Genomic DNA, 15,002 nt, shown 5'->3' on the forward strand with positions numbered 1-15,002 from the left:
TCAATATGTATCCCAAAAATATTTTACAATTTTTTTTTTTGAAAGACTATGACTTAGAAAAAACATTGTCTGAATACTAATACACTTTTCATGTGAATAAAATTGTAAAAATGACAAAAATATAAACAAAAATAATTCTTTCCAGAAGCTATTTTGATGAAGTTGCGTAGAAGGGTAAATGAGAGCGTTTTAATGCACCTATTACGCTTTATTTCCTTCTGTCCGACAGTCAGCACTGCTGCGCTGCAGATCTGTGTTTTTACACACATATTTCATTGCTCTCCATCCCTGTCTTATTTCAGAGCATTATACATGTTTCTCTGATCTATTCAATTACTGGATTAGAATCTTTTGCTGTGAAGTGCAGCTGCACTTTCACTTGCTTCGCCTTCGACATTTTGACTGTGTGCACTGCGCATCTGCATAGCCTCATTCTGCCATGAAGCACCAGCATTAGGGTTTTTTTATGGAACCAGTAGCAACTTTGCATAAAGTTTCGGTACCCATCCCAAGTCAAAACTGAGTTTTATATGTTTTAGTTAATAACTGTGAGGCTAAAACAAGATGGGTCCTGCCAGATCTTGTTGTTGTTTTGGTGTAGTGCTGCTAACAGAGGCTCGGTGGGAAGTGCTGCCAACTTTCAGTCGGTGGTTTTAGCAGAAGACAAAACTGAGACGCTGATAAATAATTAATCAACTGTCATCTTGGCAGCATTTTAAAACGATACTCTTATGGTTTTAGTTTCTTTGGTTTTGTGTTTGGGTTCTCTTTTTGTTCTGTCTGGTTTTGAGTTCATTTCCTGTTTTATTTTGAAAGGTTCCTGTGTTGTGTCGTGTTTTCGAGTTTTACCTTTGGTCCCCATCTGCCCTCATTGTTTCCACCTGTGTCTCATCTGTTCTGTATGTATTTAAGTCCTGTCTTTCCCTTCCTCCTGGGCTGATCCATAGTTTGATATGACGCTGTGCCCTGTTTCCAGTGTTTCTAGTGTTTCAAGTATATTTCCAGTTTTGAGTTTTTCTAGCCTGCAGTGGATTTTGGTTTTATCTTTTCGAGTTTTGGTTTATTAAAGATCTGTGTTCCTGGAACCTTCTGCCTCCTCCTCCTCTCTGTGCCTGGGTGCTTACCTAACCTCCCCCCTCGTAACAGATACAAGTATTGTCAAATGAAATATTGCGATATTTCACTTTAGCGATTTTTCTCTACACCCCTAATGATTATGCAGTTTTTAGCCAAAATCAAAAAATCTGTGTCATTTTCTAAGACATAATTTCTGCAGAGTGGGAGGAGTTCCTAAAAAAATTCCCCTCTGAGTTGTGGGCGGGACTGTGGGCACGGAAGTAAGCCTCCACTCATTTCCCATAATCCCCTTGTTTACGCTGCTGCTCACAGCTCCTCAAAACTCCAACCTTACATTACAGGTGCAACCAAATTGCGAGGAATATTGGAGCTATCCAGCCACGCAGTTCTGAGCCAGATGACAGTCTAACTTTCCACGTTCGTGGATCTATTTCTTTGCAAGTGGATGCAGTAGATAGACTCCACGTCTATCTAATGCATCCACTTGCAGACGAATAGATCCACGAACAGGGAGGTTATTGTCCGACGAGTGCAGCTTCTATGTAACAACTACAAGCTTTTTCAAACTGCATTTTTGGGTCTGCTCCTGATTCACCACAATTGAAATAAAGAAATTATATATATATACATGACCTCCATTATAAAAATGTTGTTTTAAAGAACATGTTAAATTGTTGCCGTTTCTAGTTTCAAAGTTTCAAGTTTCAAACAAACAAAAAAAGCTTGTCTTTACCTTTTGTGTTAATGCTGTTTCTACTAAATCTGTTCCCTTCTGCTCTTGGAAAAAACTCAAATTTGTCGGTATCATTTATGTTCTCAATAATGTGAGATAATTGGTTTGTTTATTCTGTCCAGACATCCTTTTTCTCTACTGAAAAGGAAAGCATCCTCACTCATGGTGTCCCACTTTTGTCCTATTCTTTTTTCCTCCTCCTTCCTTTCCTTTGCAAACATTAAAAAAGAAAAATCTTTCTACAGTAGTTGACTGTACTCAGTTTTTTTTGAAAAACAGAATAAAAATTCAAACAAGTAAAAAAATTAAAGATTATTTAGAATGAACAGTAGTTGTTTTGGTGGAAAAAAAAAGATGTAATAGGATCTGTACACCTTGTGCCGCACATTTATGAATAAAGGGTACATAATATTACAACATGAGTCTCTCAATCCATCCTGTTTATCTGCCTCGTCTCTTATTTTGTCTTTTTTTTTTTTTTTTTATCTCAGACTAATAAGTAGTTACTGTCTAGGATGAAGGTTAGACAATATTTAACCAGCTTATCTAACTTCTACTTTACAAGCAATGCAAAGTGGGGTTTGGCAGCCAATTTATCAGCCGTCAGGGATTTCTCACAAATTATAAGACACGTTATTGGGAATTCAAAGGAATTATGGAAGTAAAAGCTAAAGTTTGCTTTCTTCCACTCCCTTTTAAGCAATATTTAATTTTATGTTTAATTATCCTAAGATTCATACGTCATTGTATGAATGTGTAACTGATGGTTGTAATGTTTTTGTGTATTATTCGTATTTGATTGTTTGAAATAAACCATTTTCAAATCAAATCAAATGTGACATTAAAGGCCAAAAATCTGCAAGGAAATCTATAAAGATCAGAAATCCCAAATAAATGGAAAATATTCAAGCGTTTCTTGATACTGTTTGTTGTCTGCAGTGACAAAAGGGATCCAGAGAAACACATCACCGTCGTTTGCATGCGAAGTACAACAATTCCCATAACTCCAGTAAAATTGCATTTCCCTCCAACTATAATGTGGAATCCCAAGACAACCTGACTTGAATGGCTCTCCTTGAGGCCAAACAAGCGCAATAAATGTTAAATTACCAAAAAAGATAAAAGAAAAAAAAAAGGCACAAGAATGAAGCAGATAAAGAATGATGACGCTTCATACTCTGATCCTGAAAGTGAAGGAGATGGGTGACAGAACAATGATCATTTAGAAGCTTTGAACTCCCCCTGCGGTGCTGCCTGACTGTTGGCTGTAGATAAAGAAAGTTATGACAGCAATAAAGTATGCTTTCATCCCTTGTAGACGTGGAAAAGGTGGAAAAACACGTAAAAACAATCACTTAAAAAAAAGAATAGCCAACTTGAAAAGAAAACAAGGAAAATGCACACTTTCCTCTGTTACATAAAGCCGACCGTGAAATGAAACTCATCCAACAAGGACTGACTGGGCAGTATTTGGTATATCAATCATATTAGCTGCATCCGTTTAGCAAAATCTGCTTGCCAGGAGGAGATTAGCTCATACATTTCAATGTATCCAGGGTTGGTGTGTTTACTAATGTCTTAATTCATTTTAATAATACTATCAATTAAATGTGATGAACTAGTGGGACCTGTTCAATGTGTACACTCAGTAAACACAAAGATAGCTGAGGAGGCCCCAGTGGGTCCTGTGATAAAACAGGGCATAAAATACATTCAAATGAATGGATGGATCTGTTTCTTTAAAGACACACTCTTTGTGGTTTTTCGCGTTCTTGTGGCATTATTTTTTAAAATGGAGGACATATATAGGGAAAATAAGGGTTACATTTGCATTTCTGAGTAATTCTGTATTCAAATCATGGAAAAAACACACAGCAAGCCACAAGCTCTCTGTTCTGCTCCATTCTGATCCATATCTGTCTTTGTCTTCCTCATCCCACCTGGCATTTGGCTCCAATATTGCTCACCATTTTTGCTGCACAAGTTACGTTAGGGGTTTGAGGAGCTGTAAGTTAGCGGCAGTGTGTATAATGATAGATGATGGAAAGTAGGGGCAGCTTATTCAGTGCCAACGGTCTCGCCCACAGTTAAAAAATGGAATTTCTGATGACCTTCTGCTGCTCTGCAGAAACTATGCAGACACAGGTTTTGGATTTTGGCTAAAAACTGTATAATTATGATTGAAAGAGCACTGAAAACACGTTTAATACAGATCAAAAGATGATTGGAGTGGAACTTTGCTGCCATGAGTCTGTGGGATCAATGCCAGTTTTGTCAAAAATGCTGATCAAAATGTGAGTAAATAACATTTTATGCTTACATGAATATACTCATGTTAAAGTAGGACTGTTTTCATTTGACATTAAGTATTTCTTTCCCCTAAACAATGTCTTTTTCGTCCAAATGTAAAAGTGAATGTTTATTTTCTCTTTAAGGTATAGGTAAATATTTGAGTTTGGGCCCAAAGTTCTGTTTCCTCTTTTATCAAGTCAAATAAGGAGAGCTGTTATTTCAGTCTCTCTACCAAAAAGCTTTGAAGAGTCATCAGATTTTTAACTATGTCTATAAGTCTACCCAGATAGTGTTTGTCGCTCACATGAATCAGTTTGAGTCTCAGAGTGTGTTTGGAGAAGATCCTGAGCTTATCTGAATCTCTCCCAACACATGGGGCATCTGCACGGTTCTGCCTTTTCTTCCTATCTTTTCACTTTGCTTGGATGGTGATCTTCTCAGACTATTGATAAGGCAGAGACACAATTCCAGAATCCTCAAGTCTAAATTATTGCTTTTTATGTTTCTTTCCTTCTGTGCCTCTTGATGTCAATGTTATTTTTCAGTCTTATATACAATTAACAATGGCAAAGTAAAAATGAAATGAAATTATAATTATTATAATATAATATAACGTAATTATAATATAATATAATAATATAATATAATAATATAATTTGAAAATATAAATACAATTAAAAAACAGATTGCAGTCTGGACGTTCACGTTTTGCTTTAAAATTGCCTTAAAATTAGCTTAAAAAATGTTAAAAAATGAGAATAAAGCACAAAAAACAGACTTTTCTAAAATTCTACTTTTCATATGTTGACTAATCAGAGTTAAAAAAAAAAACTATGAATGCTTTTATTTTTCCTACCATTTTTTTGTAATCCAAATGAATCTGTTGTCTGGTCCTGTAATCTACAGAAGTGCCAAAGACTGGGATTTTTGTATGAAATTATTTCTTCCAAATGTATTCTGACCCATGAAGTACCAGTTGTTGCAGGTTATCCCAAATCCACTGGAGTCAGCTATTAGAAGCGGGCAGTTTTCCATTGACTGCCATGTTAAAATATCTTACTAAACACTAAAAGCAATTTAGGTATAGTTTGGTTTCAGAAGTTTTTTTTTTTTTTTAAGTTCATTCCTTCATTTTTTCCATCATACAACTCAATGGAGGGATTTTTTTTAAACAGATCATTTTGATTTTATAAAAACGTAGGAAAGTGGTTTTGTAAATTACAGATGGATTGTCCGATTGGTCAAACGCTTCAAACTCCAGACCGTCCTGCTCAACTGCTTTTCCTGGAGCATTGTTGAGTTGGGCGGAGTTAGGCCATTCCCACTTTAAGCTGACTTTTGCAGCATTCAGTGGATGATGTCAGGTCATATCCATATTACATGTCTACGTCTGACATGCACATCTTTAGGAAGTGCAAATCACACCAACGTATTCAATGTAACAACATGTTAAAGCTCACAACGAATGTTAAAAAAGCAAAACTTAGGGGAACATTATTACATTTTAGAAATCAAAACAAAATTCCAGAAATAAAGCACAGTTCCAAAAAAATGAAAAGTAATTTCCAGAAATCAAAAAATGTTACAAAACAAAACCAGAAAAGTTAGGTACTATGGGATGTCACTGATTGGATGATGACATTGGCCAGCATTTTAACTGTAAGTTCTTTGGCATGAAGTGGTACTGGATATGCTCTGTAATAATCCTAAAACTTAGATGGCTGACATTGAATACACATTTGAAAAAACCCAGATGGTAAATAATAAACATCAACATCCAGTTTACAATGTACCACAGTTTTTTTATTGTGTTTCATTTTTTTTTTTACATTTCTTTTTTTTATTTGTGGGAATTTAAATTTCCATTTTCTTTGTTTTTTGTTGGTGGGATTTGCACTTCAGGGCCACCGTACATTTTAGAATAACACTGATTCATTCTGATAAGAAAAAATGAAGCGGTCGGACAATTTTCAGATTCAAATGCAGATTGTCCTCCTTTGTGAACAAAAAGCAATAGCAATAAACAAACATGTCACGAGTTTCTCAGATATCAGGCATGGATTATGACAGTGTTGCTGTGATCCCCTCTTCCATGTAAAATTTTGAAATTAAAAAAGCAAATGGCCAGATAATGAGGTTGACTTTAAGACGTTTGATCGTCTCTGCACCATTAATGGAACTGAGGCATCTGAAGACATGTTGAAAGCAGCCTATAAAAAAGAGATGAGTCTACAGAGTCATGTGCCATTAAGACATATTTAACACACTTTTTGTAAGAAATACTATAGTAAATGATGTTCTTTCACCAGTGCATTTGCTTTGTTTGTGTGTGTTTGGCATGAGTTTTTCCAATGTGTGTGAATGAGAAAGACTAAGATGAGAAACATGGAGATTTTGGCAGCAAGAACCCTCTGTTGTGTGATGTCAGTAATGCCCAAGGCTACAAAAAAGTCAGTGCATTAGTCAGCAGGGCAAATCCGCATCCAAACCCGAGCTGATCTGCTCTGTTTAATGCACTTCTCATCCAAAGAGATCAAAGGCAGTTCCCTTTTCTAAAATTAATACCAAATTACAGTCGTCATTAAAGATTGACTATGTTTTTACTTACGCACAATGGTTTCTCTGATCCATGTTAACAATCACATTTTGATTCAGAACATGGATGAAAGTATTTCATGGACTAAACGGAGAAAAAAAAACTTTAAAAAGAAGTACATTGACTCATAGCGGAGAGGAGGTTTCCTCCCCCGCCACTCTGGCAGCCGGAAAACTGTGGAGCAAGAGTATTGAACCGGCTTATACCAGCAGGGAAAAGCTGCAAAAACTGGTATCATTGCTGTTAGATTTTTTACTGACCTCACTTCATATTTAGCTCTATGTATCTTCCTGTTTTTATCTCAAGTGTTTTGGGAGGAACTGATGAGTTCAATTAAACACGTTTTAGGTATCCTAAAGGGTCATTTAGTAGAAAAACTATCAGTAAATTAGTCAAATGTACATTATCCTCCCTTTTAAAAACATCTAACAGAAGGATAAAAGACTTACGAAATTAAAAACACGCCTTGGCTACCTATAACTATGAGCTGAACCAAGCACTTACCTCATTAATAAGGATCCAGTGGCAATCAAAGGCAACTAGGTTGGTCTCCACTACCTGTAAAACACACAAACAGCACATTTAGAAACAACGAGGAAATCAGCCGGAAAATGTTTCTTTGGTCTCATTTTCTATGCGTATGGAAATGTCCATATCCTCCTTAAATACATCCACGACCCTGTAACACTGGAGATGTCATTGACTACAGCTATATAACACACTCTGTTTAGTGTGTTCATGTGTCGCACAGTCAAGAACATGCTGAATACAGGTTCTTGAACGTGCTTTTAGCATATTGTGTTCACATTGGACTGTCACTACCCAGTACTAGTGTATTTTTCTACAGTTAAAAAGAGGCTTGGTGCGAAATGTCAAAGCACTGTAAATATTGCTCCAACCTTTTTCAATCCCAGCTCTATTCTGACATGTAATAGAGTTGGTTTCAACTAATTCCTGCCGGGCACCATCCACAATTATTAATTTCTCCTTCATGGTCATTTTTAAATCACTTCCGTGATTTCAAAAGGCTGTCATCCATACGTCACTCCCAAATTTTAGTACCAGATTGGTCAAAGTTCAACTGGTTTTGTTCGTATAGCCCAAAAGGTGACTTAAAAATTTGCATAGCAATGTGTGAATGCAAGAGTTTTGAATGCGGAAGCCTGAAACACGCATATGCGCGTGTCAACATAGACTGTTCATTGGAAGTGATTGCTAGAATATGGGTTGCCGAGTCCAGTGCTAACATGGCTTTTGACTTACTGTAACAGTTTGACTGTTTTCATGATTAACGTCAATCAGCTTATAAATTGATGCGGAGAAAAGTGTTTTTTGTTATCAACTTTGCATCAATATATAACAGATTAATAATTTAGTAATGCATAATGGTGCAATTTATTTTCAAATTTACTCTACTTTTCTCTGAGACAGAATCAGCGGATTTACGTTGATACAAAAACGTTTGAAGAGTTACCATAGTCAAAAGAATATAAACACTGGAGCTAAAGCTCTGGTGTTATAGGTTAACTAAAACACAGTCCTTCCTCTCAATGTGTCCAACCATCTCAATCTGCTTCCCTGATTGTATCTCCTAAACATTAACATGAGCTATTCCTCTGATCTAGTCATTCCTGGTCCTATCCATCCTTGTCACTCCCAAAGAGAACATCTTCACCTCTGCAACCTCCAGCTCTGCCTACTCTCTCTTTCTCAGATCCACTGTCCTTTCCTTTCAGTCTTGGTAAACCCCATTTGTCAAACATCATACCTAAAACATCTACTTGTTCCAACCTGCTTGTTCCAACACCTCTTTTCTGCTCTCTGTGTAGTTTTGGACTGTTGACCCTAGGAGCTTAAAGTCCTTCACATTCTTCATTTCTGCTTCCTGCAACATCTCCATTCCACTTGCATCTCTCCCATTTATACACAGGAAGTCTGTCTTGCTGGGGCTTACCTTCTCTCCCCTCCTTTCTATAATCCTCCACCTCTCTAGATGTTCCCTTACCAACTCCCTGCCTTATCTGTAAACCACACAGTCATCTGCAAAATGTATGGTGCATGGAGATACCTGTCTAACTTCATCTGTCTGTCTGTCTGTCTGTCTGTCTGTCTGTCTGTCTGTCTGTCTGTCTGTCCGTCCATCACCACACAAAACAAAAAGAGGCTCACAGCTGATTCTTGACCTCCACCTTGAACTCCTCTGTCACACTTAAAGCATATCTCACAACTGTTTTACAGCTCTCTTATACATATATGTCCTTATTGCTAGTTAAGAGCTGACACATATACTGTGTTTATTCCAGTGTGGAACTGTCATAGGATGCCACCTGTGCAACAAATCCAGTTGGGAAATTGCCTCACTCCTAAATATTTCACGATCAACTGTCAGCTCTATCATAACAAAATGGAAGACTTTGGGAAAGGAAGGTCCATAGAGACATGGATGACCGAGTCTGGTGTGGATGAAGTTAACTGATCTGCACAAAGTCCTGACCTGCACCAGATAGAAAACCTCTAAGTCAAATTAGAGCGGAAACTTAGAGCCAGGCCTTCTCCACCAACATCAATGTGTGACCTCACCAATGCACCTTTGGAAGAACGGTCAAAAATTCCTGTAAGCACACTCTTTAACCTTGTGGATAGCCTTCCCAGAAGAGTTCAAGGTGTAATAGCCGCAAAAGGTGGATTATCATAATATTGAACTCTATGAGTTGGGAATGGATGGCACTTCACTTCACATGTGGTTCAATGCAGGTTAGTAAATATGCTTGGCGATATAGTGTGTGTTCTTAAAAACTCTAATGCCACACTCCACTCTTCTTTATATAAACCACGGCTCATCTCAGAGACTTTCTCTGGATCTACAAAAAGCTCTTTCTCTTAAAAAAAAATCCTCAAAGCAGCTGTTTTTATCTGTGGTTGTCTTGCTCAATAGTAAAGCATGCTCAAAGATGCTCACTTCTGACCTCAGCCTAGTTTCCACTATTTTTCCCATAACTTTATTACGTTACTCATCGGCGTTTTTCCTTATAGTTTCCACAACTCTGCACCTCCACACCCCTCCACTCTGATGCCATTCATGACACAACCCTCTGCATTTGCCCATTCTTTGGAGCACCACCAGAAAAAGACCAAATTGTTCCCCCTTGTGGTACCAACATGCCTCCCATCTCACCCATAATATATATTTTCCCACTGCCCTGCATTTTGTTCACATTTTCCTGCCTGAACACACCAAATTCATATCATCTCATCTCATCTGACTGCGACTAATCAGAGGGTGACTCACTATCAGAAGCCTCATGGTGAGTCACAGTCATTTGAATTAAGTATGTTGGAACAAATAAACCATGTAGAGCTGGGGATCCTGAGGATCAGGATTAGGAGACACTCATTTAAACCATAACTAAATATGCCACCTGAAACATAACCAGATTATCATTGCACACAAATTTAACCAAAAAAAAGGCCTCAAGGTCTCAGTAGGTTTAGCTCAACCAGCATCTGCTCTTCACAGTGACGACACAGGTTTTGATCTTGAATATATGGAACGCCTCAATGAAGGTAAGAAATCGGAGTTGAAATAAAGGAGCAGCTACTATTTGAAGGCTGATTCTATTTATATGTATTAGATGTCCCCTTAATTAGGTTAAATGTTGTTTTTGTCTCAGATTTTAGGTGGAGTAGCTGAAAGAACTCCCTCTGTTTTGAAGTCATGGAGAGAGGCTGAAACTGAATGAGGTGATGCGAATGAAAGTCGCGTCAAAGGTTTTTAGGCTATCGATCAAACACAGGCAAATATAGCAAAGCTGTCTTGCCTGTGACATTTTCAAGCTCATAGAAATACTCCTACTAGAAACTACCTAAGAACTATCTCAATAAAAAGGGTTTGTCTCAATTGATCCAAATTGGAAAACCTCTGAAGACGCCTCATTTTATAGATTTTTTAAATTATTTATTCAAGTATTTATTCTGTAAGTTCCTCTAAACCCCATAGTCAAGCGTGAGATATTTTCCCTTTTTCACAGATTTGTTCATTTATGTCACAAATGTAGTATGTGTCAGGTCTTAACTGGCATTAATACAGTATATTAACAATTTATAGACTTTGCAGAATTATATGTAGAATTGTTTTTCCATTAAAGTAAACACATTCTAGTATAGGATGTCAACCTTTTCAAAACTCTTTGTAATGGAAAAGTTTCAAAATTAAAGTTGTCTACTTCTTGCCTTTGGAACAAATCATTTCATTGACAGCAAACTCAGTAAGTACGTTTTACATCATCATCATCATCATCATCATCATCATCATCATCATCATCAAAGATTTAATTGGATTTCAACAAGAACCAAAGGAAAAAAATCCATTTAAATAAGTCAGTTTTACATTTTCCAATCTGGTTGGACAGTGGGAGGCTGATCATTGATTGACTGCTGAGAAAAGAAAGATGCTGATTGGATGATCAGTCCAGATTAAATACATGTGTCAATAATCCAAGGTTGTAACCGGATGTGTGAATACAACAGTTAAAGAAAATAATAATAGTTTAAAAAAAACATTTGTAACGGTCGGAAGACTTGAAAGAAAAATCTTTCTATTGATAGAAGACATTTTTGCAATTTGCAAAACTTTTTTTTTTTTCTTCCTGAGACTTTTACTCAAGGGCAATGCGGTTTTAACAGACTAACAGTCTAAAATTATTCTGCAAATGCAAAACTTATTGACACGTGTGGGCATCATTTTACAACTGTAAAATGTTTGAGAAAAAGGAATAAATAAAGATCCATAAACATTAGTTTCTTTTAAATCTTGCAAAAATACATTATCATCTGCTTGAAGGCACTAAAAAACTAAATAACCTGCTGATCACCTCTGCAAGTTCTCTTTTATCTAAGTGGTAAAAAAACAAGGAAAAGCAGAGTTGTGGATTTCTAAACATATCTAAATATCACTAAACAGTTAAGAGGAAAATGTACATGACTTTTTTCTCACTTCATTTACAGCTCTAAAAACAGCCCTGATAGGATATCACAGCATATTAATCAATAGAATTTTGTTTCAGAAGTGTACATTTTCATTTTATTTGATTTGCAATTCAACACAATTCATTTAAAACATTGTTATGCTTGTCATACTTATATTGTAGTTCTATTTTTTATTGATTTACAATGAAAAACAAGAGTTTTCCTTTTCTCTAAAGCTCCAGAGTTATGAATTCCTGCATTTACTTTACTGCAGTAACCTCACTTAAAATTGAAATATACTTGTTTGAACAAAAAAACAAAACAAATATGAGTAAAAAAAACAAACAAACAAACAAAACAGTAGCCTAATAGCTTTTTTTTACAAAGTTATTGTTTTTTTTCCCCACTTTTCACTATTCTCCTGTATTTTACATATTTGATTTTATTTGTCATCTCATGATTTGGGCTTTATTTCTTTGTGTTTCATTCTTTCTCTTTTACCTTCTTTTTCATGTTAATCCTAAAATCCAGTCAATCGTCTATATCATTAGGCTTAATTGTCTAGGTGACTAGTGCACAGTGGGTGATTAAACTCGTTTTAGCTGTAAACAAAAGACAACAGCTGGAGAGCGTGGCAGAGCATGTCTATTAGTGGTTTCATCGCCACCAAAGTCTCCTTAAAACGGCACCGTGATGACACAGAGTGTTGCTGTAAAACACTCAACCAGAACACATAAAAGAAAGAAATGTCCTTTCCTTCAAATTTTTTCACCTTTTAATTTGTGTGAAATCCTGGGCTTCAGCCTATCCACCTAATAGCAAACAGTCTAATAAGGTTTGAATTTGCGGTCTGACATTTCAATAAAGGCAAGTTTGACTGTAAAACACAACATGCACCTTTTGGATTTTTAACAGTCAGAAACATATGCTTTTAGTCTTAATTATTTCTAAATTTCTTTTTTGTTGAAGTCCAGTCTTCTGACTTTTTTAATCACTTCATAGCCCTTGAAAAACATTTTTTTACACAGATTTGACGCAAAAATGATGGAAACTCAAAGCATCTCTTTACATAGCATACAGTTATTGTATATTTTAAAACTGTTCAATAAGAAAACAATATTGTGAATGTGGTGAAAATGTCAGAAACCCTCAAATAAACCATAATAACTTAAAGGTACTGACTTATAAAGTCCATAAGGGATTTTATTAATATGCTAAAAATGGCTTATTTTTTAAATAAACAGTATAATAAAAAATGGAAATTCTGATTTTAATGATCAGCATTCAAGTCTACAGGGGCAAATACTTTTACTATTTTGACCTCCCACTGGTATTATGTGGCCAGATGTCTCAAACTAATTAGTGAAAGGGCAGGTTTGGAGCACTAAAAAACACTCATTAGAGGCCTAAACTGTTCAATATAGTTCTCCTCTGTCATGCATGTGGTTAAAAATGTATGCACAAACACCACTAACAGTAACAGCTTTGTTAACCAATCCAGGGGTTAGTCAGGAGTCACATGGGCATCGTTTCCCTCAGACCACCTGAAGGATTTCATTCCATCTCCGTTCACAAAAGCCTTTTTCTTTATTGTCCTGACTCTCTGATGTTAGAAGATCATATTAAAATAACTGCTGACATCTGGGGACAAAAAAAAAAATTCAAATGTCAATACAAGAAAGCCTTTTGTGAAGTCTGAAAGTTGACGGCGTGATGGTCTTGAACAGCGCTGCACTCGTGTGTTTTATTGAGTGACCATGACATGGCTCAACACCTTTTTTTTTTGGTTCCACAGTGACCTCCATTCACCTGTCGCTCCTGGAGAAGTTAAACAAAAGACGTTCATTGGCAAACAGCTGCTGTGTTTGTATGGGTTCTTAGCTTGGCAAGCTGTACAGGTACGCCTTAAGCCGTGGTTACATGCACCTGTGCTGGGGTTTGACCCCTTATCTTAAGGGGAGCACAGGTGTGTCTTGTAATTCCCTTGAGGCTCGTACAGCCACCTTAAGAGGCGCATCAGAAAAATTGATTTGTAAGGAAGTCACACGCATTTATGTTGTATGATGCCATTTTCACAGCACCCCTATCGTTAGTAAGGTGCGCATACCGACCTTACTGACTACGTACAAATGCGTCACCGATGATGTGTTCATAGAAACACAAACTATGTAAGAGGCGCACAAGGCATGCACTTTTCACCTGGACAGAAGCAAAGGACTCTGCACAACATGGTTGCACCTCAACTTCTTCACCCTTACTTAGCCTTACGTGTTGCATAAACATTTACTTCCAAAGCAACGTGCATGAACATGCAGGCTCACAGAATGGTCTACTACTTTAAGATTTTCGGTGGGCCTCTGCGTATTCCGTTTAGATTTGCCCATTTTTCACCTGCAGACAGCCCGTATTCACCTGTGAGGGCAATTGTGACAAAGGCAAGGGTCACATATTCATTTGCCGAAGTGTGTAGGGGAGGCATTGTTAGAATCTTCAAGTTTTATGCCGCCGCATGATTTTTGGAAAATCGTTGGCGTGGTCATGAATGTAGGCAGTGGATGACTCCATTATAAAATCGAGCGACAGCTGAATGGCCACAGGGCAGTAGCAGCCGGGTTGCTGGCCGGCAGCAGCTATGGTTGGACGATATGTAAATGTCTCCGGACGGAGGCCGACCATATAAAGTGCCACTGACCACTAGCCACCTGACAGGCCGAGGGTAAATATAAAAGTAGGCCATTCTGCCTGTCACTGGGCTGCCACTCCACGACCTCGAAATGTGCCTGGGCGGCCACCGACCGATGTCTACATTTGGAGAAAACTTTTAAATGTTTTCACTCTGAAGATCATGAGCAACAAGAATCTATTATTTGTTTATTTTTTTACATATTAGAGAACTTCATTGTTCTGTAAATTCATCTGTTAAATGCAAACTGAAAGTATTAAAATTATTTTAAACCATGGTAACCTAACAGTTGAAAATATGTAAGTCTATCTAGCGTTTCTTTTTTTCTTCTTTTGTAGTAGAATATAATAATGTAACTTTTTTAGATTGTGTAAAAAGAGCTGACATGTCATCCCACAGGGACTATCTGGTCATTATAAGGTAACGCACGCTTGAAAATATGTTTTCAGGTAGTTTGACAACAAACGAAGTCCATATGCTAAGCATCCTAAGTACTGGATTTTTTCCAGAGTTTGACTCTGTCACTGAATCTGTTTATTCCCTTTATGGACAGAATTCCACAGTTCAGCAAAGCAACGTTCCAGTAAGGAACTTCAGGATTCAATCTCTGTCATTTTAAGATAATGTACTCCTCCACTTTCACACAACTGTGACCT

At 37.0% G+C, this 15,002-nt stretch overlaps 1 protein-coding gene across 3 annotated transcripts in view; it reads right to left on the reverse strand.

The window, feature by feature from the left end:
- The window catches only part of grid2 (glutamate ionotropic receptor delta type subunit 2), a 562,418-nt gene that overhangs the window by 180,028 nt on the left and 367,388 nt on the right, over nucleotides 1–15,002 (reverse strand). For all 3 annotated transcript variants that reach the window (XR_002873852.1, XM_023958368.1, XM_023958369.1), the window contains exon 5: nucleotides 7,203–7,256. Coding sequence is in view for 2 of the 3 variants with exons in the window: in XM_023958368.1 (XP_023814136.1) it covers nucleotides 7,203–7,256 (54 nt within the window). In the remaining variant the exon portion in view is untranslated. The remainder of the gene's footprint in view (nucleotides 1–7,202; nucleotides 7,257–15,002) is intronic.

The sequence above is a fragment of the Oryzias latipes genome, chromosome 9, assembly GCF_002234675.1.
Source record: "Oryzias latipes chromosome 9, ASM223467v1".
Classification (NCBI taxonomy): Eukaryota; Metazoa; Chordata; class Actinopteri; order Beloniformes; family Adrianichthyidae; genus Oryzias; species Oryzias latipes.